Consider the following 25,497-nt stretch of genomic DNA (forward strand, 5'->3'; position numbering starts at 1 on the left):
CAAGGATTAATTAGTGTGACAAGAATTATACATTGACTTTCAGGGGACAGATTTTAAAAGGAATTCAGTCATTTTTAAAGCACTGTTAAACATTTGCCAAATTATTAAATGTAAAATGTAAATGTCAGGGTGCAAACTGCCAAAATTTGCGCCAACTCATATTGTTATTTGAGTTAAACGATATCTAAAAGGATTTTTTTTAAATAAACCACAAAACGTTTAGCCTATAGCCTACTGAAATATTTGTGATGTGCAAATAGCTAAATGACAGTAGACTTGTCACGCTTTATCGTAGTATTGGCCGAAACTGACTACAACATAAATCATATTCTGGTAAGTAGGCCTAGGCTACTTAAATGGTTATGGTGGGGTCCTCCTGGGAAGTTCGTATTTACAAGTAGGAGAGTCGTGTTTGACGTCAGGTGCGTTCTTTCGTTGAAGCAAGATGGCGGTGTAGGCTACCTTCTCTTAATTAAAGGGATACTCCACCCAAAAATGAAAATTCTGTCATCATTTACTCACCCTCAAGTTGTTGCAACCCTGTATGAGTTTATTTCTTCTGCTAAACACAAAGGAAGATACTTTGAAGAAAGATTGGAACCAAACAGTTGTTTGGCACCATTGACTTCCTTAGTAGAAAAAAAAAAATACTACGGAAGTCAATGCCCCTCAACTGTTTGGTTCCAATCGTTCTTCAAAATATCTTCCTTTGTGTTCAGCAGAAGAAAGAAACTCATACAGGTTTGCAACAACTTGAGGGTGAGTAAATGATGACAGAACTTTCATTTTTAGGTGAGTATCCCTTTAACTATAAATACAGAAAGGTTTTTAACTCTATTCTTCTAAATGCATGCTATTAGGCTATATGTGCAGGGAATTCAATTAGCTTATTTTGTTGTAAATAAAAAGCTTGACAATATCACTGCTAAATATAGCCTATAAAATTTATAAATATTGTATTCTGCAACATTTTTCACTGACTGACACGCCCCCGCCCCAAATCGTAAAGATCGGGCCTTCCCATTCGTATTTAGGACTTTGTGGTGGCGTTCATACGCGTGGTCAACTTGTATACGAACTTTTCGACATGACTTAACGCACCATTAGTTCATGTTGCTTAATTTGTGTTCTGGCGAAGATGAATGAAAGGTTTTGAACGACATAAGGGTGAGTAGCCTAATTAATGACAGAATTTTCATTTTTGGTAAACTACCCGTTGGCCTACATCTGTTTGGACGTATGAAGTACGCGCTCTGAGTCATTGTTATAAAATGTTTGGACAAAATAGGCCTAAAAGACCTTTACCCTCCCAAAAGTAGTCGATGAGACTGAGAGTAAGCGATTTATTTTTGTAGCCAGATGCTCCACAGTTCCTATTTTGAGTTTTATTACTGTCAGTGTGCTCTGTTAGAGTCTGTGACATCCGCGCCAGAAAGAAGTCCTGATTGAAATGCGTCTCACATCTGTGCAGCTCAGCAGTATATGCGCGCTACCTGCGGTGTGCGGAGAAAGAGGTGCGCTGGGCGTTTGCCATCATCCGAGGGGAGGGGAGGGAGGAACTTCACTTAAATACTGGAGACATCAGTGAGCCATTCTCACAGCATCGGTCTCACAGCATCAGCGCCTGATACACGGAGAGAACATGGCAAACGCGTACCTGCAAGGAGTAGAGATCTCAGCTTCTCAGTTCCTGGATATTTTCCATCATTATGACAACGATGGTAATTTCTTTCCTTATTTTGTGGATTTTATGAACTGAAACATTTTTGGGGAAGAAAAAAATGGGATTATTCTTGCCACCTGCTTTGCAACTGGTTTCCAAAAGTTTGGTTGTAATTATTTGTCTAATATATACCTATCTGACATGCATTAACCTGTGTGGTGTACCGTTAGTCATTTCAGATGGTTTTGAAATATACTTTTTGGCTGACTGATGAAAGCTCATCTGAATTGAAACTGTGTTGTGTCATTGATTTGGGGTGTAAATGCTCTCAGGTAATGGATATATCGAGGGGAAGGAGTTGCAGAATTTTATTAAAGAACTTCAACAAGCACGAAAACAAGCAGGACTGGTAAGCCAAACTGTTTTTTTTTTTTTTTAATCTACTGCTGCATAGTGATATCAGAAGGCAGGGATTTATGTGACACATACCAAGAAGGGTTGATAACACAATATAATAATGATAACAACAACCGTAACAATTATAATGACACTTAGTAGGAATTAATGACTATGATTATTATAACTATAAATACAGCTAGCTGCCAGCATCAATTATTGGGGTCCAAGCAAAAAAGTAATTTCTGGAGGAAATGACAAAATAGAGACAAAAATAGACACATTTTTATTATTTTAATAAGGGTCCTAAAAGAAAAGAAAAATCTTGATTGTATTTTGCATAGCTTTATTTTCTTCTTCTTCAAATATAACATCCCCTGACATTGGAAAATTATTAAATTTAATGTGTCCTCACATTTTCCTATATATAATAATAAATGTGTGTTTGCGTGTACACCCCCCAAGCCCCCCCCCCCCCACTCCCCCCCCCCCCCCCCCCCCCCCCACACACACACATTAATATGCTTAAATAGGATTGCTCTTGATGGCCATTCTGTTTGATGTGCAAGCAGCTATCAGATTGATTAGAGATTGCTAACTTCCTTGACTAAAGCGCATGAAAGTTAGCGTATGGCCGGCTAACAGCAGATGGAGATGCATTGGTATCTACTGCTATTTCTGCAGTTACTTGCTATACAATGCTTAAAAATACAATGTTGAATTTCAGCCCCCAAAATGCAAGCCCTGAAAATACAATGCATTCAAATGCAAGCACTGTTAGTACAATTTGAAAAGGCTTTGTTTCAAAGACATTTGTCATTAATTTACCTCTATCAAACCTTTGCAGACAACTGTTTTTTAGTTGTATTCTCCATGGCCATAAGTAGAAAAAAAAATCACATGCATTATCCTGGTTTTGGATAGTCCAGTTTTATGAATGTTGGACCAGGAATTTAGAAGATATATGTCAAGAAGTAAATATGGGCCACACCCAAATATTTTACTAGCTTGTGTCTTTAAACTGCTTTGAAAAGAATCTTTTTACAACGTTTTAGAATATGATGATACATAGCAAAACGTCATGTACGTAAATTAGACTAACAACCTAGAAGAAGCTTGAAAAAGCTATTTTTTTCCAGAAAATAAAAAATAGTGGAGAACACATAAAGTTTCAGAATTAGCAAAACCATAGCATTACATAAAATATGCTTATTGCGTAAAATTGTCGGAGTGGTATGTACTGTTTGCCTGTGAATTGGTTGAAATTTTGGACCATCCAACCTGGGGGACCCATTTCGGGTCTCTGTAATTTAGGTTCTCTGATGCCCAAATAATAATAATAATAATAATAATGTGTAATAGAATAATATATAAGTATAATATATAATAAAATGCTCATTAAAATAATAAATGCATATTAAACTTAAGTATACGAAAGGAAAAGATGAAAGAATTAATGAAATTTATAATAGATAATAAACACAATAACAAGATAATAAAAGTAATAACTTTATTACCACTGTAACCCAGCAAGATAATATCTGTCTATGCATGAGGGTGTGTGAGGTGCTGGTCATGGTCACAATCCATCTATGAATCTCATTTTCGTTCATCAAAATGAACCATATGTGACCCTGGATCACAAAACCAGTCACATGTCTCACGGGTATATTTGTGGCAATAGCAAAAAATACATTGTATGGGCCAAAATTATCGATTTTAATTTTATGCCAAAAATCATTAGAATATTAAGTAAAGATCAAGTTCCATGAATATATTTTGTAAATTTCCTACCGTAAATATATAAAAACATATTTTTGTGAGTGTATGCAGCAAAATCACGAACATAAATGGACAACTTTAAAGGTGATTTTCTCAATGTTTCGATTTTTTTGCACCCTCAGATTCCAGATTTTCAAATAGTTGTATCTCAGCCAAATATTGTCCTATCCTAACCAACCATACATCAATGAAAACGAATCGGTTACCTAACGTAACCTCGGTTCTCTCTAGAAGAGGGAACGAGTATTGCGTAAGCTAGCTTACGCTGCGGGAAAGATTCATCTTTGCTGAGATATTGAAGCCAAAAAATTATTTCATAATTTGTATCCATTGACAACGCAGTTCCTCTGCGGCAGACCTAGAGCAGGCTAGCTAGCAGCTCATTGGTTCGCTCAGAGAGAACTGCTTAAGCCTATGGGAGAGCGGGGCTGAACCCGCTTCCAATGAGAGGCGCCCGCCCGTTCATTGCGTCATGGCCCGCCAGAATGGGCGTGGCTATGGTGTATATAACAGTCTCTCCCAGGCTTATATGTTGATTTATTTCAGCGTGAAGCGAAACGCTAGTAGCGCAAGCACGGCCGGGAACGCAATACTCGTTCCCTCTTCTAGAGAGAACCGAGGTTACGTTAGGTAACCGATTCGTTCTCTTACGAGAGGTTCTCTCGTATTGCGTAAGCTAGCTTACGCTGCGGGAACACCTGGTCAACGCCGTGCGCGCTATGACTCCACTCATGAATCCCAGGGTGATACCGGGGGATTTTTAACGTGGAGTGAATGTATTATGAGGCCGGCAGAGCGGGCACATGAAGTGTATACATAAGCATGTATGATGAAGTGTATAAGCATTTAAGGAGAGCACAAGGGGCGAACCGGTTGTGTGAGGGACTCCCAGTAATGCAGCTTCTTAGGGAGCTGGTCGTTAGACAGCTAGTAATTTTGCCTGCAAGGCGGGAACTTCCAAGTTGTAAAATCTGACAAAAGTGGACGGGGAGGCCCATCCCGCGGCCACACAAATGTCATGAATGGAAATTCCACAGGACCATGCCCACGATGAGGCCATGCCTCTAGTGGAGTGCGCCCTGATGCCCAGAGGGCAGGGCAGGCATTTAGATGCGTAAGCAGAGGCGATAGCGTCTACTATCCATCTAGACAGTGTCTGTTTAGAGGCGGCCAGACCTTTGGTGCGCCCCCCAAACGACACGAAAAGCTGCTCAGCGCGTCTGAACGCGGCAGCGCGCGTAGTGTACAATCTCAGAGCCCGCACCGGGCAGAGGAGATTGGCGTCGCGCTCACTATCGGATGAAGGCAGAGCCGATAGGGAAATAATCTGAGCCCTGAACGGGGTACCAATCGCCTTCGGGACATAGCCATGTCTAGGTTTGAGAATGACAACAGAGTCATTCGGTCCAAACTCGAGACACGCGGCGCTGGATGAGAGCGCGTGAAGATCCCCCACGCGTTTTACTGAGGACAGAGCCGTCAGAAAAACGGTTTTGAGCGAGAGGTATTTTAGGTCCACAGACTCGAGCGGTTCGAACGGGGGTGCTTTCATAGCTTCGAGAACTATAGAAAGATCCCAGATAGGAACCGAGGGGGGGCGCGGAGGGTTCATCCTCTTAGCTCCCCTGAGGAAGCGGATGACTAACTCGTCTTTGCCCAGGGACTGAGCGCGTCGGGGTTCAGAGAACGCCGCGACGGCTGCCACGTAAACCTTGAGAGTGGAGGGGGACCTGCCCTTGTCCAGCATCTCTTGAAGGAAAACAAGCAAAGACGGCACCTCGCATGACCGTGGGTCCAGATGTTTGTCGGTGCACCATTTTGAGAACACAGACCATTTAGACGCATAGAGCCTTCTCGTGGAAGGTGCTCTAGCCTGTATGATAGTGTTTCTTACTCCTTCTGGCAAATCGACGAATAGTCGTTGATCACCCATGCATGTAGCGCCCAGCGCCGTGGATGGGGGTGCCAGATCGTGCCGCGAGCTTGAGAGAGGAGATCTGCTCTGACTGGGATGGGCCACGGGGCTGTCTGTGACAGCTGAGTGAGCTCCGGAACCCAATTCTGACTCTCCCAACGCGGGGCTATGAGGAGCACCGAGTGGCGTGTGTCCCTGATCCTCTGAATTACCTGTGGTAGCAGAGCGATCGGAGGGAATGCATAGAGCGGGCGGCGAGGCCATTCCTGGGCTAGCGCGTCCTCGCTCCTTGAGAAAAATATTGGGCAGTGAGCGTTCTCTTCTGACGCGAAGAGGTCCACCTCTGCTCTGCCGAATAGCCGCCACAGTATTTGGACCGTTTGTGTGTTCAGGGACCATTCTCCTGAGGAGATGAGGTTCCTGGACAGTATGTCTGGACCGTCGTTCAGATGGCCCGGCACATGCGTCGCTCTGAGCGAGAGCAGGCGGCTCTGAGACCAAACTAAAATGCGGTGTGTCAGTAGGAAGAGATTCCTGGACCTGACACCGCCCTGACGGTTGAGATAGGAGACCACAGCCATGTTGTCCGAACGGATCAGGACGTGGTGTCCCCGAATGAGCGGGAGGAAGCGCAAAAGCGCGTTCTCGACCGCAAGCATTTCCAGACAGTTTATGTGTAAGGGGCTTTCCTGTGTCGACCAATGGCCGAAGGCCGGTGAGCCCTCGCAGACTGCACCCCAACCCGTGTTGGATGCATCTGTCGAGATGACTTTTCGGCGGGAAAAGGTCCCCATCGTGACGCCCTGTCGAAACCATTCTGCTACTGTCCATGGCTGCAGCGCCGTGAGACATGTCTGCGTAACTCTGATCAGCTGGCGGCCCGTGTTCCACGCGCGGTGGGGTACACGGCTGTTTAACCAAAGCTGAAGCGGACGCATGTGCAGAAGGCCCAGCTGAAGCACAGCAGAGGCTGAGGCCATGTAACCCAGCATCCTCTGAAAAGTTTTCAGAGGTGAGCGGGTGCCCATCTGAAACGAGGCGGCCAGTCGCTGTACACTGCGCGCGCGCTGTGTAGACAGGCGAGCCGTCATCGTGACCGAGTTCAAATCTATTCCTAGAAAGGAAATCGATTGACTGGGTTGAAGGGAGCTCTTTGTCCAGTTGACAGAGAGGCCCAGCGTTTTCAGATGGTCGAGGAGAACTGCGCGGTGCGACAGAAGCTCCGTCTGTGATTGGGCCAAAATCAGCCAGTCGTCCAGATAATTCAATATGCGCAGCCCCTGGCTCCGCAGGGGGGCGAGCACCGTATCCATGCACTTCGTAAATGTGCGGGGCGCCAGGGATAAGCCGAACGGGAGAACGGCGTATTGATAAACATGACCCTCGAAGGCGAAACGTAAGAATGGCCTGTGACGGGGATTTATCTGGATCTGAAAATAGGCGTCTTTCAGGTCTAGAGAGATGAACCAGTCCCCCTGGCGCACCTGCGCGAGGAGTTTCCTGGTAGTGAGCATCTTGAACGGTCTCTTCATGAGCACTTTGTTCAAAGACCTGAGATCTAAAATCGGTCTGAGGCCGCCGTCTTTCTTGGGAACCAGAAAATAACGGCCGTAAAACCCCGACTCGGTCATAGATGGTGGGACTCTCTCTATGGCGCCCTTTTGCAACAGCGTCGCAATTTCTGAGCGGAGCGTGCCGGCGGCCAGCGGGCTGACAGTAGATTCGAGCCGCGCGCGCGCACGAGGCGGGCGGCGGCGAAACTGTAGCAGATAGCCGTTCTTTATAATGCTTAGCACCCACGGGAAAATGCCTGGAATGGCTTACCACGCTTTGGAGCATGCGGCTAGTGGCCGAAAGGCTATATCGCCCTGATTGCTGCACATAGCGGGCTGGACACGGTGTGTGGGCGCGCTTTGAATGTGTGTGGCAACGGGATTTGCACTCAGAGAGGAGTCTATGGGCCGTGAAACAGAGCGAGCAGAGAGGGGACACGCGCACGAGCTCGTGGGCGTGTTTATGTTCTCTGATATTAGAGCGGGCTGTGCCCGTTTCATGTGATGGGGCTCTGATAGAGACACGGGATATGTTATGCTTGTGTGTATGGGTGAGCACATGATTGTGGGCACATTTTCTACACAACTGGCAAATTTTCTCTTTTTGAGATTTCTCTGGGTAGCCGTAAAAGCGGCTTTTTGTCGCTCGCAAGCGGGCTGGGACACCGGCTTGTTTGTGGCGGTCAACACTACAGCAGTCGGCGAAATATCGGGGACTGGCAGAGGGCGAAGCTTTGACGGCGGTCCGGCCGCAGCGGGAGAGCACCGTCGTTTTCTTGACTTTGCTAGGCAGACTTCTGATGATCAGGCTTCAGCGTGATCTTAGGTCGCGGGCCTCATGGGGGCGGCGGTCTGCGGCGGCTGTCAGAGCGAGAGCGAGGGCGGCCGCCCTGTCTGCGCTGGGCTGTTTGAGTCTGCGGAGGGGGGCGCTGTGGTGGAGCTCTGGCAGGAGGCTCGCGAGAGCGGCCCGCGGAAGAGCTAGCGCGGCGGGGCAGAAACAAATTCATCGCCTGAGTAGCTTTCTGGACCTCAGAAAAGCGATCGACGATTCCCGTGACAGCAGATCCAAAAAGGCCCGTCGGGGAGAGGGGCGCGTTAAGAAACGCGGCGCGCTCAGAATCTCCCATGTCGGCGAGCGTGAGCCATAAGTGTCTCTCGGCAACACAAAGGCTGGCCATGCATCTCCCCAGAGCTTGTGCGGCGGCTTTAGTGGCGCGAAGGGCGAGGTCCGTAGCACTTCTCAGATCCGTGACAGCGGGGGAGGGGTTTCTACCGCCTTCGGCCCACTCACGGAGAATATCGCTCTGTAATACTTGGAGGACAGACATAGAATGTAGCGCTGCGGCGGCCTGACCGGCGGCGGCGTAGGCGCGAGCATGAAAGCTCGAGGTCGCTCTGCAAGCTTTCGAAGGAAGCGTGGGGGAAGAGCGCCATCTAGCAGAGGGCGGGCAGAGGTGTGCAGCGACCAAGTCCTCGACGGGCGGCATGGCTGAGTAACCTTTTTCGGCGGCTCCGTCCACCGAGCGCAGCGAGGCGGATATATCAGAGCGGTTTCTAGCCGAGAGCGGGGCATTCCAGGACTTCGTCAGCTCAGCGTGAAGTTCAGGCAGGAATGGGGCGGCCCGGTTGCACGCGGGGGTCGAGCGCCGATGAAAAAAGCTGCCGTCCATCCGGTTCGGGGCCTGCTCGGGTGGAGGAGACCACTCGAGACCGAGGCGTTCGACGGCCTGTGAGAGGAGGCGCATTAGTTCCTCCTCTATCCCGGCGCGGATCCCCGCCGACTCTCTCGTGGAACCGAGAGATGACCATTCTTCACTGTCTGATGCGAGCAGTGAACAGGAGTCCTTCTCCTCCGCGGCGTCATCGTAAGCGACAGAGCGGCCACTCGGCGGCAACTGTATGTCCGGCAGGGGCGGGGAGGGAGAGCGGGAGGCGGCGGCGGCCCGCATGGTTCCGCTGGGGGCTCCGGCGGCCTCTGGGAGCGGCGTTTCTTCTTACGCGGCGAAGAGGGAGGCGGCGCGGGAGCGGATTTTGCTGCCAGAAGTCGTGCCCGCAGGGACGACAACGGCAGGCTCTCACAGAAGTCGCATCCTCCATCCGCGAGGGCGAGTTCTGCGTGCTCGAGTCCCAGGCAGAGAGCGCAGATGACATGGCGGTCTCCGTCCTCGAGACGAGCGCGGCAAGAGCCGCAGGAAAAACGAGACATCTTTAAAAAGACGCTCGGCTCTTTTAGATATAAATAGAGAAAAGAGAAGGATACAGTCGTCGGATGGCGCTAGCTTGCAGGGCGGCTGAAGGTGGCGAAGACGGCCGGCTTCTTCAGGGTCCGGGAGCTCGCTAGAGTGATGCCTTCTCGACGGCGACGGCTTTTCTCAGGACAGCAGAAGCGTGCAGCTTGCTGAAGATGAAATGAATCAACATATAAGCCTGGGAGAGACTGTTATATACACCATAGCCACGCCCATTCTGGCGGGCCATGACGCAATGAGCGCGCGGGCGCCTCTCATTGGAAGCGGGTTCAGCCCCGCTCTCCCATAGGCTTAAGCAGTTCTCTCTGAGCGAACCAATGAGCTGCTAGCTAGCCTGCTCTAGGTCTGCCGCAGAGGAACTGCGTTGTCAATGGATACAAATTATGAAATAATTTTTTGGCTTCAATATCTCAGCAAAGATGAATCTTTCCCGCAGCGTAAGCTAGCTTACGCAATACGAGAGAACCTCTCGTAAGAGAAGCATATTTATTCAACTTTCAGATGATGTATAAAGCTCAATTTAAAAAATTTGACCCTTGTGACTGGTTTTGTGATCCAGGGTCACATTATGACCTTTTTATAGAAGATATTGCAAATTTAGTGGCATACACATTGTCTCCAGTCTAGCATTTATAATAAATGATGGTGAATTCCTTTGCTGTATCATATGATGGAGTGGCTTGTTATCAGACCTGTTAAAAGCTCTGATAGAGGACAGAGACTTTGTCCCGTTTGTCTCAGTCAGCATGTTAGAGTAAGTCTGTCTCCCCATCTGTGTCCATGCACATCTGCTGCAGGCTCCTCCCCTCATTTGCTTCATAGACGATAAATCCTCATTTGCGTTTGTTTTACAATACTTCTGTAGTTGCAATCTGCTGGTTATGCTGTTATCTATAAAGAACAGCAATGCACAGTGTGTAGAAAACAAAGATGAAAGAGCCTCATTGGAGGGAACTGCGTGCAGACTTGATGTAGTGGAATGACCTTGGATGAAACTCATTACTGGTATACGAATGATGGTTTGTTCTTGTCTGGAAAATGCACATGCTAAAATTGCGAAGTAAACAACATTCATAAGGGCCAAGAATGACTGAATAGATGTGGAATACTCGGTAACTGAATGACTGTAATGAATGTCATAATAATAAATGTGAAGTTTCCAGTTCTTCCATCATGAAGGTCAGAGTATGTAACAATTTAGCAGTTAAACTACACTCACTGGCCCTCATTTATCAAAAGTGCGTACACCAAATTTCCAGCGTACACCTGGCGTACACCCAAAACCACGGTGACTTTGAGATTTATCAATATGGACGTTGGCGAATGGCACGCTCAAATCCTACGCCAGCTCAGGAGGTGGTGTACGCACGTTTTGAGTTAGTGCGGAAATGCGCAGAAAAACAATTCCTAACACCACAAAACGCACTGACAAACTAAAAGATATGATATATTATGACCCACTGTAAAAAACAACAACATAGTAATTATAATCTTCAGTGTTTATTTTTGTGCAACATGGACTTCAATGTTTAATTTGTGTGACTTTACCAAAGCATTTGATTTGTAGCCATATGTATTCCTTCAGTTGCGAGCCTGTGCGCTTTACCCTGACGCTTCATGGTTAGGCCCGGCAGGTGCGCACGGACTGGGTTCGGTAATGAAAGGCTTTCAATGACCAAAAAATAATTCAGACTGACAAAATAATAAAAAATACATTCTTCTTCTTTTAAATAATAATAATAATACAAATAATAATAATGACGTTCTTCTTCTAAATAACAATAATCGTCATTAATAATAAAAATCATAATAAGAAGAAGAATATTACAAATTGTCATGCAATTATTAATGTGAATGAATGGTACTCCACATCACATCATCATCATCACTATTGTACACCCCAATACATGTGACGTGATTAGAAATTGAATGCTAATTGTTTCAAAAGACGTGCTGTAAAATAATGCATTGTGATAGGTCATTTCGGCTCCACGTCAGAGAAGTTTCTCTTCTTTACCGTCTTCCGTGTGTCCATGGCGTAAAATGAGGGCGTGGGGGGAGCGGAGACTTGAATATATAGGAGCGTGTTATTCTAATGACGATCGTTTTCAGCCGTGGGATTTATCAAGGGCAGGTATTGCGTACACCTGGATTTCAAAGGTACGCACAGCTTCATAAATCAGGCGGTGAGAGGAGTGTAAGCATAATCTTACGCCAACATATACACCCGTTTCTACGCAAGAATGATAAATGAGGGCCACTATGTGGACAATTCGCCCAAAGCAACCCGGGTTAAGTGCTGATCTCAAAGGTCGCTTCTTATGGGATCGGATTGTGAACAGGAAAGGCCCGTTCACACCAAGAACAATAACTATAAATCTAACTAATGATAACTATATTAGTGTCCACACCAGCGGACAATAACGTTTATTATATGCCTGCGCTGCAGTTTTGTCGTCTGCCGCTTTAAATGCTCTTTAAAGTCTGGTGGCATCTGATTGGCCGTCATTGTTTTTATCGTTTATCAGCTAGAAAAAATCATTCTGAAAATGATTCCAGTTATATCGTTTATCTGTGCCGTTATCGTTATAGTTGTGGTGTGGACTCTGCTATTTTTTTTTACATTTAGAGGGATTTGCAGATCGTTATATTTATATCGTTATAGTTATTATTATTATTATTACGTCCTTGGTGTGATTGGGCCTTAATACCTGCAGGAAGCATTTACATTCATCTAAATAGCAGTTGCTCGAGTGCTTAGGACCCTTGGAAGTAAAGAATTTGAAATGTTTTCACTGAATGTTTTTAAAGTCTCCCTGTAATCAATAATTGTATCCCTTAAAACTCATCTTTGATCACCACAATGACATATTTAAACTTTTTTTTTTCCTTTGAAAAAAAAATTCTTCATGTCTTAGAATAGCTTGCATTTAACTCTACACCTTGCCTCATTTAGTATACGTGGTTCTATGAATATGCAAATTAGCCCCGCCTCCACTCACTCACACAAGTTCAGAGATCCACTCGTTGACGATCACACGTTGACCTGATTGGTTACAAGGTGGTTTGTGATGTCAGAAACGCCAGCGATGTCAAACCACGTTTTTGAGACTGTCTTTAAAGACAGAGAAATTACTCAGCAATGGTGTTAACTTTTGAATTTGCACATTGTTTGTCTTAAAGCATATTAAAAACACCACATAGACATATAAACAACATTAAAAACATTTAAGCCAAATAATATTGAAACATATTGATAATGTTGATTGACTGATGGCACAACAAGAATGTGCATAGTCTTTATCTACCAAATAAAATAAAATATTGCACAAAATGAAAATGAAACGCTAATATAAATAATAATAAAATTTACTAAAGAAAATATTAATATAAAATATTACCAATACATGTTGCTTGCAGCAAAATTCACCAGAAAACACACCTAATTTTAAACGCCCATGAATGGTGAAAAAGGCTGAACTTACATTATGAACAACCAGTATATTACAGTATGACCACTTTGTGCAAATCTGCAACCTTCAGGTTACCAGCACTGAGTTTCAGCAATCCCACCATCTGTATTTTGTAATTGGAGAATTCAAATATACCTACAGGTGTGCAGTTGGTCTGACATTGTATAAAACAGTGACTTTTTTGTCCTCCATGTTGTCCCTGAAGTGGTGTCCAGTGGCTTTGCTTTATTGAGATTCCTATGTCGTTGAGTTACGGCTCTATTAGGCGTAAAGAGGAGGTGATGGACTGTGACAGGACTGAGGAAAAGCAGCCACTGGGTCATTTCACACCTCTAATGATATTGTGCTGTGCTTCTGTGCTCCCTAAATGTCCCTCATGGGCCTCTGCATAACAATTAAATTTATTCAGATTTCTAGACAATTTATGTGTTCAGGTGTCATTTAATCATATACATGTGCCCACGTTACTTCAGGTCTGCTCACCTAAAACTCTTTGAATAAGGCCTACTAAAAATGCAAGTCATGGGCCTCAAGTCGACACACAAACCTCAATAATTGCATACATCAAATGAGTAAAAAAAATGACCTCACCCAACAAATAACTAACACAGATGAACAAAAACAACATTAACAACAGCAGCATAAAGACAGCAAGCAGCAAAACAATACTTGATCACTAACTGCATTATTTATGCAAAAATGCATGCTGGGAGCTGACAAACACTGAACAAATCAACAACATTTCTCAATATGAAACTGCTTGTTCAGACCACTCGAGTTGGGATTACATGTAGGGGATTTTTTTTAGTAGACTCAAATTAATTCGCACACCTTATGTAACGATTTAACTCTGTAACACTTACTATATTATAATAAATTAAATATTGTGTAAATTTCTCTTTTTTTTTTCCATTCTTGTTTAATGCAAGTAAAAGATGCAGCTGGTTTATGTCAGGCCCCACGTTAAATTCACTCCACTATTGCTACTAATCATTACTAAAATTGCAAACTCACTCTGTTTATCATCATCTGAAAGAGGACAACTTGACCTAAACTGTTTCATTTTCATTTTTCTTCAATTTCTTTAAATCATGTTTTAATTTCATCCCTCACTGTCCTCACTGTCATATCAGATGAAGCAGAAATGTTTGGATGAACATGTTGATCACTTCTCCAGAATGAAACCAGAGAGCACAAGGAATTCAGGATGGGTGTGCAATTAATCAATGGGCCTTTTCAGCCAATCACATGGAATCCTCTGCGTATTAAATATAGAAGAGAGTTTCACAAGTCTACCTTCATTAATCATTAGCCATTATAGATACCAGCACCAGTTCAGAAATGTTAGGCTTATGGGTAAAGAGCAAGAAAGGGTCCTGACAAAAGCATTGATAAAAGTAATAAGATTAATGCTCGTATAGGTAAGAAGTGACAAACTGCATTATAAACCAATAAATGAGCAGATATCTACAAACAGTTATTCTAATGTTTATATTCAACAGTATGGGTCACCAGTGTAATGTCATTAAAAAGTTGCCATTTTTCTGACAAATGCAAGACAAATATTTCACACTATAATAGAAGCAAATAAACTTCAAAACTTTAAAATACATTTTAACAAATGAATTAAATTAAAACAATCTATAGTATATATACTTATGAGGGAAGAATAAAACACTAAACTTGATTAAAGTATTTATCTGACTAAATCATCAACAACAACGGGTTTAATTTTACTATACAAATTGACATTGACTACAACATAATCAGTTATTAATATTTTGTTGATTCTCATTGAATCAACAAAATATTCTTTGACAGCCTGGTCAGAAAGGATCACACAGTTTGGCATGTGTCATTGAATTAACAAATAAAACGGACTCCAAGCACAACTACGCAATATTCTTGCAAAATCTAACAAATTTAAAATGATATTTAAATAAAGGTTGAAGATGTCAATTTTCTTTGGCTGGACATCAGTTTTGGCCACTATTGTATACACAAATTTATTTAAGTATACATATCTATTTTTTTAAAAGACCTACATCAGTAGGAACATTTTATTTTAATATACACTTAATTTAAAAGTCTGCAGTACACCAGTGCAATGCCCTTTCAGAAATGCCTGCTTGAGGATATGCTTTCATTTGTCTCAGCCCTATTGATTCTCACTGAATCTGTTGTAAATAATAACTCTTGGTAAACAGGCAAAAGTTAAAAATAACTTGGTGGGTTGCATTTTATTGGCATATCATAAGGATGGAACAAACGAGTCTGCGGGGCCTAACTTTTATCAAAACCATTACCTCATAATGTGAATGAACTAAAGTGTTTCACATTATTTTACTGATTTTTGCACAGTCACCGCTCTCCATCCTATGCCAAGATGGGCCGGCTTTTTTGAGGAATGAGAACTCCGCTCGTCTGTATCAAAATCAGTATGAAAACACAATCAGCATTGTGCAATGAGGGCTGAAGATAGCCGCACATCCCATCTGTCTGTGTGTATTTGTTCTTACACATCAATGGCTTTTAGAAGGCAGAAGAAATGGATTGTATCAGCCGGAAGCTTGATTGTAACCACTGAAGTCTGCAGCAAACTATAGTTTTTGTTAGAATGTAACAGAAATTATTCTTTAGGATGCCTGCTTGTTGAATTGTCATTTTCTTTCCAGGAACTAACAGAGAAAATGAAGGCCTTTATAGAGAAATATGAGCAAAATGCTGATGGGAAAATAGGTATCATTGAGGTAAGGAAACTAAAAACATATGCTATGGTATTACAATAATATACTTTTTTAAAAATTTTTGACTGTTTAAATATCTGGCGCCAGCAATATTGTTTGTCAGACACAGACTGTGATGTTTAGGCTCCAAAGAAACGAGAAAGGTTTGTCATGTTGACACTGCAGTAAACTACATGAGCTTAACGTTGCTCTGTGTTGATTTACCGGAGAACAAAAATGTTTGTTCGTTTATATTATGCTTTCATCCAAGTACTGTGAGCCACATTTGACCATCAAAACATCATTTGTAAAAACAGAATTGTTTGTTCACATTGTCAAATCTGTAACCTGTTCAAAACGGTGAAAGCGTGTGGATTTACAGCAATCAGTGCAGCTGTCAGCGGCTCTCTGGAGACGTTATCTCTGATCCAGCAGCCTTTGACACTTCATAAACTGACATTCCTTTTCCTTCATAGATGACACTGTCAACTAGTCTTTCCCTAGGAATTTATGCACATTACATTAATCAGAAACTTTTTCTTTACGTCTTTCACAGCTGGTTCAAATACTTCCCACAGAGGAAAACTTCTTGCTATTTTTCAGACAACAGCTGAAGTCTTGTGCAGAATTTATGGAGGTGATTCTAAAATATACACAATTTGAATAGATAATACCATTGCATGTCTTGAAGTACAGTTAGCGCTTTTTAAAAATATACAGAGGAATATATTTAGGTAAACTACACTACCATTCAAAAGTTTGGGGTCAGTAAGGCTTTTTTAAAGGAATTCATATTTTTATTCAGCAAGGATGCATTCAATTGACCAAAAGTGCCAGTAAATACATTTATAATGCTACAAAATATTTCTATAAAAATGCTCTTTTTATTTTTTTTTATTTAAAGTTTCCACAAAAACTGTTGTCAATATTGGTAATAATAAGAAATATTTCTTAAGCACCATAGCACCATCAGAGAAATTAATAAGGTTTTAAATTAAATTGTAAAAATATTTCTGTAATGTGTATAGCTAGTCTGTTTTGGTTTCGTTTTCTGTTGTTTCCTGTGTTCTTAGTTCATAGTAATCATTAGTTTCCTTGCTTGTCTGTATTTAAGCGCTCGGTTAATTCGGTTCATTGTTCGGTTATTTCATTGTTATCTCCTACAGTACGTGTTCTCTTGTAGTTTCTGCTTTTTGTCCAAAAAGAAAGTTTTTGTTTTTCCTTGTATTCGTGCGACTCTCTGCAACCAAGTGTGACATTTTCACAATATTACTTTTTTTAACTATATTATAAGCTTTGGTTAGCATATAAGAGGCTTATTACAAAATCTTACTGACCCCAAACTTTTGAACTGTAGTGTAAATGTTATGTCTTTTAAAAAAACTGGCAATTTAAATGTAAACACTGAAGCTGCAGATTTCTGTAACACATCCATGTTATTAATTTCTCTTACAGGCCTGGAGAAATTATGATGCTGATCACAGTGGATACATAGAATCTGATGAACTTAAGGTGAGAAGCAAACCTTTAACCACTCAAATGATATGTGCTCAGTGAGCAATCATCTCTGTTGATTAATTTAACCATGTTCAGTTTAATCTTGAAACTATTATTTTCCATCTAAAATATATGTTGCTCTGACCTAACCAGGACACCCTTACAGCTTTAACCCACTTTAAAAAAAGTGACTGTTATCCAGTAGTAACATTTCTGGTTCTGTCTGAGCAAAAACACATTGTAGAAAAACACAATAAAACAAATCCAAATAAGCATGAGTGTACTGCGGTCACAATAGGTAAAATGTATTGCGGCTATTCATTATAATCTGCTCATATGCTTAGAAAAAAATCATATCAACCAGTTGCTTAAAAGTTTGTTATTTGGGCTAGTAAACTGGCCATGAGGGTTAATATATTTTAGTTTTGGCAGATAGTTGACACTTGGCACACAAACTTGCTGACCAGCATACTTAACTTAACGTACAATTCCACCCTAGTATCTCTTCACAATCTTGTCAGTTAGGACAACCAAAGTGTAAACCTATAAACAACATATAACTGACCTTAAGATGCAAATCATCTCAGAAGGCAACTTGCACCTTCTTAAAATGTAAGAGACAGATTCATGAGGTCATAGCCATATGGGATTACCCACATTGGAGTTTCCCTCTTAAGAAGTCAATCTAGGTCTTTCTCCAGCATGGGTACAACAACAAACGGAACAAAAGATTTCATTTCCAGATCAACATTAATAACCATATGCAACCCTCAAAGGGGCTTGTTTAAAGCAAGCAGTGAGGATTTTGGCATTTAAAATTAAAATGGGGAATGGTTTCTTTGAACATCTGCCAGATTTGCAGTCAGTGATTTGATGAGTGCAATCTGTTAACACTGGACCGCTTTTGGACCCACTAATGGACCTCGGGCAGGAAATGGAAATGCTGAGAGCTCTGTGAAATATGAATGTTGCATTTTGGAGACAGCACCACTATACAAAACATAAAATGGATAGTTCTGGCCCTTGATGCTGGTTGGTCAAAATTGGTTATATTCCATAGTAGTGCAACAGTGCCCAAGAAGACTTGGTTACAAAGAATTTTTTCCATTCATTTTTCCCTATAAGTTTGTTTTTATTTTTAAGTCTGTTCAAGAGTTATAGACCTTATGCGCCAGAGAAACAAGGGCGCAGCCATCTTTAGAATAGTGTCTCTGAACTTCAGTTTTAGCGGTAGCTCTATATTTCTATGCCATTGCTGTCGAAGAGTAATTAGTGGATTTGGATTTATCTGGTGAAATGGATTTATTTATTGTTGAGATAACGAAAGTTATCACGAGCATTGTAATGTTTAAAGCAAATGTTTTAACATATGTCAGTAGACCGGGAAGATTTTAAAACGGGCAGATAAATACGTAAGATCACTGTGGAAATACAAACCGGAAGACAAAAGACAACAAGCGCAGTGCTGAAAAGGGGCGGGGCTACATAAGGCCTATAAGACATGAAATATACCAACCAACTACAAGTACTACAACCAACTGTAGTTTTTATACCAGGGGTTCTGCTGCTGAACATTAGTATTTTGAAAATAAGTTGAAAAATCGCAGGCTGATGGTTTCAACAAAAGCATATACTTTTGATTAACAAAATCAATTCCCCCACAAAGAAAATGAATGGAATTTTTACTTTCGTAAAAATCCAGTCTCTTATGCTCAAGGCTGCATTTGTGAAATTGACAGTAAAGCTTGTGAATAGTAAATTAGTTCAAAAGAACATGAATTTGAAACTAAAATTATTGGTAACGCTTTAGATTACAGTACTGAAAGTACTATCTGTCTCTATCTGAAAGATAGATAGTCTCTATCTGAAAGTACTGCGTAATTAAAGCGATTTAACAGCATAACCTTCGGTAATTATAGTGTACCTATAACGTACTTACAATATAAGTATAAGGGAACAATATTTTAAGTTTGGGGAATAAAGGGGTAACAACCAGAAGAATTAAACAATTATTTATACTGTAAGTATTAAAGAACTACAGGGTGCTTATTCTACTATTATGATATAACAATCTAACATTTGGGAGCAATTTAGCAAGAACATACACTGCGTACCTTTTTGAAATAGTGGTGAACCAGTACATACTGTAAAATTACAGGCTTTTTAAAAATTACAGGGTACATATCTATGCATTTATAAAGTAATCTTTTTAACAAAAGTGCACTGAAAACGAAAACTATTGCAAGTTTTGCTTAAATATTGGGTTGTAGTGATGCTTGTTTCATGTAGTGATGCTTGTTACCCCCTTGTTCCATGTAGTTACAGGGTAAGTACAATAAAATGCATACACAGTTTTATATCACTGACTCGGAAACCTTTTATACTTTTAAACCTTTTTTTATACCTTTTTATAACCTATTATACAAGCACCACTTACCCTGTAACCACATCAAACAAGATATATTTCCCAGTATTAAAAAAAATTGCAATAGTCTTAGCTTTTCTTGCTTTGAAACATGTTAGCCCAAACTTAAACATCTGCACTTTTGCTATCAAAAAAAAAAAAAAGAATTGTATAAATGCCTATATATGTACCCTGTCATTTTTAAAAAGCCTATACAGTATGTATTGCCTTGGTACACAATTATTACAAAAAGGTATGCAGTGTATGTTCTCGCTAAATTGCTCCCAAATGTAAGATTGTTGTATCATAATAGTAGAATAAGTACCTATAATACTTACAGTATAAATATTTTTTTAATTCTCCTGGTTGTTACCCCTTTATTTCCCAAACTTTACATATTGTTCCCTTATACTTACATGCAAGTACTTTATAGGTACACTATAATTACAGAAAGTTACGCTGTAAATTCCTGTTAATTACACAGTACATTCCGGGCTGTAATCTAAAGCGTTACCAAATTATTTTGTAACATTATAAGTGTTTACTGTCACTTTTGATCAATTTAATGCTTACTTGCTGAATAAAATTTCATGAAGAAAAAAATCTTTACTGACACCAAACTTGTATAAATAATCCAATCTGATGTTTTTCAGAACTTTTTGAAAGATCTGCTGCAGAGGGCTAAAAAACCATATGATGAGAAGAAATTAGAGGAGTACACACTGACTACTGTAAGTGAACTACAGCGCTCATTAAATAGGCCTACATATGTATTTTGAGGGAATAAATATATATATATATATATTTTTTTACAGCTGAAAATGTTTGATTCAAATAAAGATGGGAAACTATGTCTGTCTGAAATGGCACGGTTAGTGAACTTGCAAATTTCTTATAAATAATTATAATTTGCTATTAACTTTGCTATAAAAAAAATATGGAAATATGGCGTCTCTCTCTCTCTTTTTTTTTTTTTTTAAACAGGCTGTTACCAGACCAGGAAAACTTTCTATTAAAATTTCAGGTAAATCTGCATTAGTAATTAACCCATAAATGCTCTGGTTTTACCCATACCCACCTAAAACCTAAAACTACAAATCTTTTCTTCAGGGAGTAAAAATGGCCAGAAAAGAGTTCAACAAGATTTTTGAGTTATATGATCAGGTAAGTCTCTTGTATTGATCAGTCATTCATTTAAATGATGTAATCATCAAAATACTCTGTGCCTGGCCACCTTAAAATAACTCAAGCCTAAACTTAATACTGGTTGATTTTTTGCATTACCAAGCATGCATAGATCAGCCAGAGTGTCTTCTATTGTACAAGGCGTGAAGAAAGCAGCCATTAGTATGCAAAGACAGTGCTCTTTCTGGATAGCACCTCCAAAACCATTGAAGCTTTTGGCCCTGGCTCAATTGTAATGTATTACTGTGTCCCCGAATAGGGCAAATACCTCACTGCTGATGACAGCACCCTTGATCTTTATTGATTGGCAGGTTCAGGTTGCGAACTCACATAGAGGCTGGCTTAAATGCACTCATACCCATTTTTGGGCTATTAGAAAACACTGTGCAATGATGCGGCATTAGAGGCAGAATATGCTCAAAGCTATGAGGCATTTCATTACAGACACACCGACTGCTGGTCTGCATTTAGCAGACATGTGGCCACTCGGCCACATACTGTTTGCGCTGGGACAATGCAACATACTTGCTTGTTCTTTCATCATTAAGAGTGGATTAAAGGCCACATTATGAAAATTATGGAGATACATGGACTTATTTGACTGACTTATTCTTCATTTAATTTTAGATGCCTCCTAAAATGGTATAATGTCATAAAGATGTTTATTTTTGATGCAATATGGATACATTAGTTAAAGCACTTAAAAATGTACCATTAACATTGTTTTTGTTTTTTCAGTACAACACTGAAGTTGAAATTTTTAAAGAATCAAAGGGGCAAAAAATTATATTTAAAATATTATTATATATTATTATTAAAATATATTATTAAAGGTGTATGTGTGTACACACACACACACACACACACACTTTTAATGAAAATCTATAAGTGTGTGCACTATATTCCAATCTTTTGAAATCATATGATAAGTCCATGTGACAATTTTTTTGGTCAACTTTGGAGCCCCAGGTTGCAATAAACTTATTTTACTTATGAGAACTATGTAAAAAAAAAATATAAATATTATAATTGACAAAATATTACAAAGAAGTACATGTTTATATACACTCACCTAAAGGATTATTAGGAACACCATACTAATACTGTGTTTGACCCCCTTTCGCCTTCAGAACTGCCTTAATTCTACGTGGCATTGATTCAACAAGGTGCTGAAAGCATTCTTTAGAAATGTTGGCCCATATTGATAGGATAGCATCTTGCAGTTGATGGAGATTTGTGGGATGCACATCCGGGGCAAAAAGCTCCCGTTGCACCACATCCCAAAGATGCTCTATTGGGTTGAGATCTGGTGACTGTGGGGGCCATTTTAGTACAGTGAACTCATTGTCATGTTCAAGAAACCAATTTGAAATGATTCGAGCTTTGTGACATGGTGCATTATCCTGCTGGACGTAGCCATCAGAGGATGGGTACATGGTGGCCATAAAGGGATGGACATGGTCAGAAACAATGCTCAGGTAGGCCGTGGCATTTAAACGATGCCCAAATGGCACTAAGGGGCCTAAAGTGTGCCAAGAAAACATCCCCCACACCATTACACCACCACCACCAGCCTGCACAGTGGTAACAAGGCATGATGGATCCATGTTCTCATTCTGTTTACGCCAAATTCTGACTCTACCATCTGAATGTCTCAACAGAAACCGAGACTCCTCAGACCAGGCAACATTTTTCCAGTCTTCAACTGTCCAATTTTGGTTAGCTCTTGCAAATTGTAGCCTCTTTTTCCTATTTGTAGTGGAGATGAGTGGTACCCGGTGGGGTCTTCTGCTGTTGTAGCCCATCCGCCTCAAGGTTGTGCGTGTTGTGGCTTCACAAATGCTTTGCTGCATACCTCGGTTGTAACGAGTCGTTATTTCAGTCAAAGTTGCTCTTCTATCAGCTTGAATCAGTCGGCCCATTCTCCTCTGACCTCTAGCATCAACAAGGCATTTTCGCCCACAGGACTGCCGCATACTGGATGTTTTTCCCTTTTCACACCATTCTTTGCAAACCCTGGAAATGGTTGTGCGTGAAAATCCCAGTAACTGAGCAGATTGTGAAATACTCAGACCGGCCCGTCTGGCACCAACAACCATGCCACGCTCAAAATTGCTTAAATCACCTTTCTTTCCCATTCTGACATTCAGTTTGGAGTTCAGGAGATTGTCTTGACCAGGACCACACCCCTAAATGCATTGAAGCAACTGCCATGTGATTGGTTGATTAGATAATTGCATTAATGAGAAATTGAACAGGTGTTCCTAATAATCCTTTTGGTGAGTGTATATATACTTTTATGTTAAAAAAAATTAAGAAATATATCATATTTAAAAAAAATAAAAAATTTGGAAAGACATGACGGTGAATAAAAAAGATTGGGGGTGAACTTTTCCTTTTAAACGTCCTCCTGAAAAACTATATGTAATGGCTTTCGTTTAATGTTACAAGCCCTCTAACGGAAGTTACTGGCCCACTTTCTCTGGCTATTATTTCTTCAGAGCACCAAATGTGCACCCCAAGACTCAGCATGTCATTGCATTGACTCTGTGTGCAAAACCGATCCTTAATGCCCCGATTTCCAATCTCTCCCTAGAGAACATTTCATGAGGCATCCCTAATGTCTGAATAGAGAATACAGGAAATGATGGTTAAGTGGCATGACGCTGAGTTTCCTCAGTGGCTGTCACACATCTGTGCTTGTTAATGTTCACTATGCTCGCTGCCTCTCGCAGGACAGGAACGGTTACATGGACGAAAATGAGCTTGACGCCCTCCTCAAAGACCTTTGTGAGAAAAACAACAAGGTACGCATCTAAAAACCAGGCTAATCTGAGGTTTCATGCTTTCATTTTCTGAGATCTGTTGATGTATTCTGGCTCTCAGTTGAAGCCCATGATGGGCACAAACAAATTTCTTCAAGCAGACTCATAAATGATAATACTAGTCAGAAATCTAATCTTCTGCTGCCGCACGTGGGTTGCATACAAATTCTTCACTTTAGAGCAGGACAGAGAAACTTTACATTATGTAAGGGAGAAAACTACTGTGATACACAACTTTCAATTTAAAAAAGGAATAGTTTGGGTTCAGTATAAGTTCAGCTCTAAGATAACCACTTTTCATAGCACATAGAAATGCACTGGATGGATGGAGCAAAGCATTCCGCAAGGTTTGAAGATGCCATGAAGTTCGCTTTTCTTTTCCGTGCCAATGTATTTCCTGTTAAAACAGGAAGTTTGAATAAATAGCCAACAGGCTTTATTTACATCACTGTGAGCCACTATTAGCGACTTGGTAGTTGGTTGCTGGTGGACATGGGGGAGAGGACTTTTCATTCTAGAGAGCATCTAATTTGATAAAAATCTGTGTAGTGCAGTATGTCATCAGTATTTTTTGTCCATTTTCCTGGAAGAGAAAGACTACATTTTAAAGGTGAATATTGTCAACTAGCATCTAGATGACCTCAAAGCTAATAACTCTAATAATACTACTACTTTTTCTTGTCCCCTTAGATTTCTATTTCAAGTGCATAACTCGTGAACTCATTTTTAAATGTATTTGCTGCCAATAGTCTGGAGTCATTAAGACATTTTAATGTTTTTGAAAGTCTTTTCATTTGGCATTTATTTGATTAAAAATACAGTAAAAACAGAAATATTATTGAAATATTATTACAGATTAATATATTTTACATTTTTATTAGCCATTACGCCAGTCTTCAGCGCAGAAATGTTGTAATGTTTTCAATCTACTTTTTAATTAAGTAAATTAATTTACAATATTTTTCAAATGTACCCCCTCCCCCCATTTTAGTTAAATCAAATATAAATATATTTTCTGCATGTCTGAACAAAGCCTCTCAGCCTCATTAAAACTGAATATGTCTAATGCCACATTGACAGACAATAAAATCACTGAACATACTCTTCTGATCTCTTGACAGGTTCTAGAAGTCAACAAAATCCCGACGTATAAGAGCGCCATCATGGCTCTGTCTGACGGAGGCAAGCTCTACAGAACAGAGTTGGCGCTGGTGTTGTGCGCAGAGGAGATGTGAACCGAACGCCTCATCTCACAACCCCGTCCCCAGCTCACCTGTGATGCGTAATGTAGCTAGAACCTTCTTACGTTCTTTCATTTTGAACATGGATTTCACATAGACAGGCAACCAGTGGCACATACTTTTCAATTTGTTGTTTCTATACTGTTTCTAAATGTACAGATTTTTTAACAATGACACACGTACAATACAACCTGCACTGCATAGATGAACGCTACATGTCCCTCAACACGAGGAAATCCAAAAAGCTACCAAATTCCCATCATGATTTTAAAATCCAAAATATTCACCAATACCTATTCTGCAAATATAAGAAGTATTGATTTATCTAACACTATCATAGGCAAAAGCAATAATGTCCTCAAGGAATGCTGATGAAACATGGCCTGTTGGTGGGATCTATGTAAAACTCAAAAAGGCTACAAAATATACTTTTGCGATGCATGTTTATATTGTAGCTGATGGCAGGCCCTGCTAGTGGGGTATTTTTGACTGCAAGCACATGCCGAACGTAATGCATCGCCCCAGACCTGTCTTTAATGTTAGATTTTGAACTGTAAAGAATGACATGCTCCTCTATGCTGAACACCA

General features: G+C 40.9%; 1 protein-coding gene across 3 annotated transcripts; it reads left to right on the top strand.

Annotated features, from left to right (window-relative positions):
• Nucleotides 1–1,548: 1,548 nt before the first annotated feature.
• Nucleotides 1,549–24,903, top strand: calb1 (calbindin 1). Of its 3 annotated transcripts, XM_056270879.1 has the most exons (11): nucleotides 1,549–1,721; nucleotides 1,996–2,072; nucleotides 15,707–15,781; nucleotides 16,314–16,394; nucleotides 17,213–17,269; nucleotides 20,312–20,387; nucleotides 20,472–20,529; nucleotides 20,643–20,682; nucleotides 20,769–20,822; nucleotides 23,579–23,650; nucleotides 24,790–24,903. In XM_056270879.1, the coding sequence occupies exons 1-11, from the start codon at nucleotides 1,643–1,645 to the stop codon at nucleotides 24,901–24,903; spliced, it is 783 nt and encodes a 260-aa protein (XP_056126854.1). In that variant the 5' UTR covers nucleotides 1,549–1,642. The 3 variants fall into 3 exon arrangements, with proteins under 3 accessions (XP_056126854.1, XP_056126855.1, XP_056126856.1); XM_056270880.1 differs by lacking the exons at nucleotides 1,549–1,721; nucleotides 1,996–2,072 and adding an exon at nucleotides 15,310–15,607; XM_056270881.1 differs by lacking the exons at nucleotides 1,549–1,721; nucleotides 1,996–2,072 and adding an exon at nucleotides 15,311–15,532.
• Nucleotides 24,904–25,497: the final 594 nt, after the last annotated feature.

Source organism: Rhinichthys klamathensis, unplaced genomic scaffold, assembly GCF_029890125.1.
Source record: "Rhinichthys klamathensis goyatoka isolate OS25496 unplaced genomic scaffold, OSU_Roscu_1.1 h1tg000309l_1, whole genome shotgun sequence".
Taxonomy (NCBI): domain Eukaryota; kingdom Metazoa; phylum Chordata; class Actinopteri; order Cypriniformes; family Leuciscidae; genus Rhinichthys; species Rhinichthys klamathensis.

Excerpts from the sequence above, each read along its gene's own strand:
- calb1 (XM_056270879.1), top strand. The coding sequence starts at position 1,643 with ATGGCAAACGCGTACCTGCAAGGAGTAGAGATCTCAGCTTCTCAGTTC. Across the intron at positions 15,782-16,313 it reads GGAAAATAGGTATCATTGAG|CTGGTTCAAATACTTCCCAC; the intron begins GTAAGGAAACTA and ends CGTCTTTCACAG. Across the intron at positions 20,823-23,578 it reads TTTTTGAGTTATATGATCAG|GACAGGAACGGTTACATGGA; the intron begins GTAAGTCTCTTG and ends TGCCTCTCGCAG.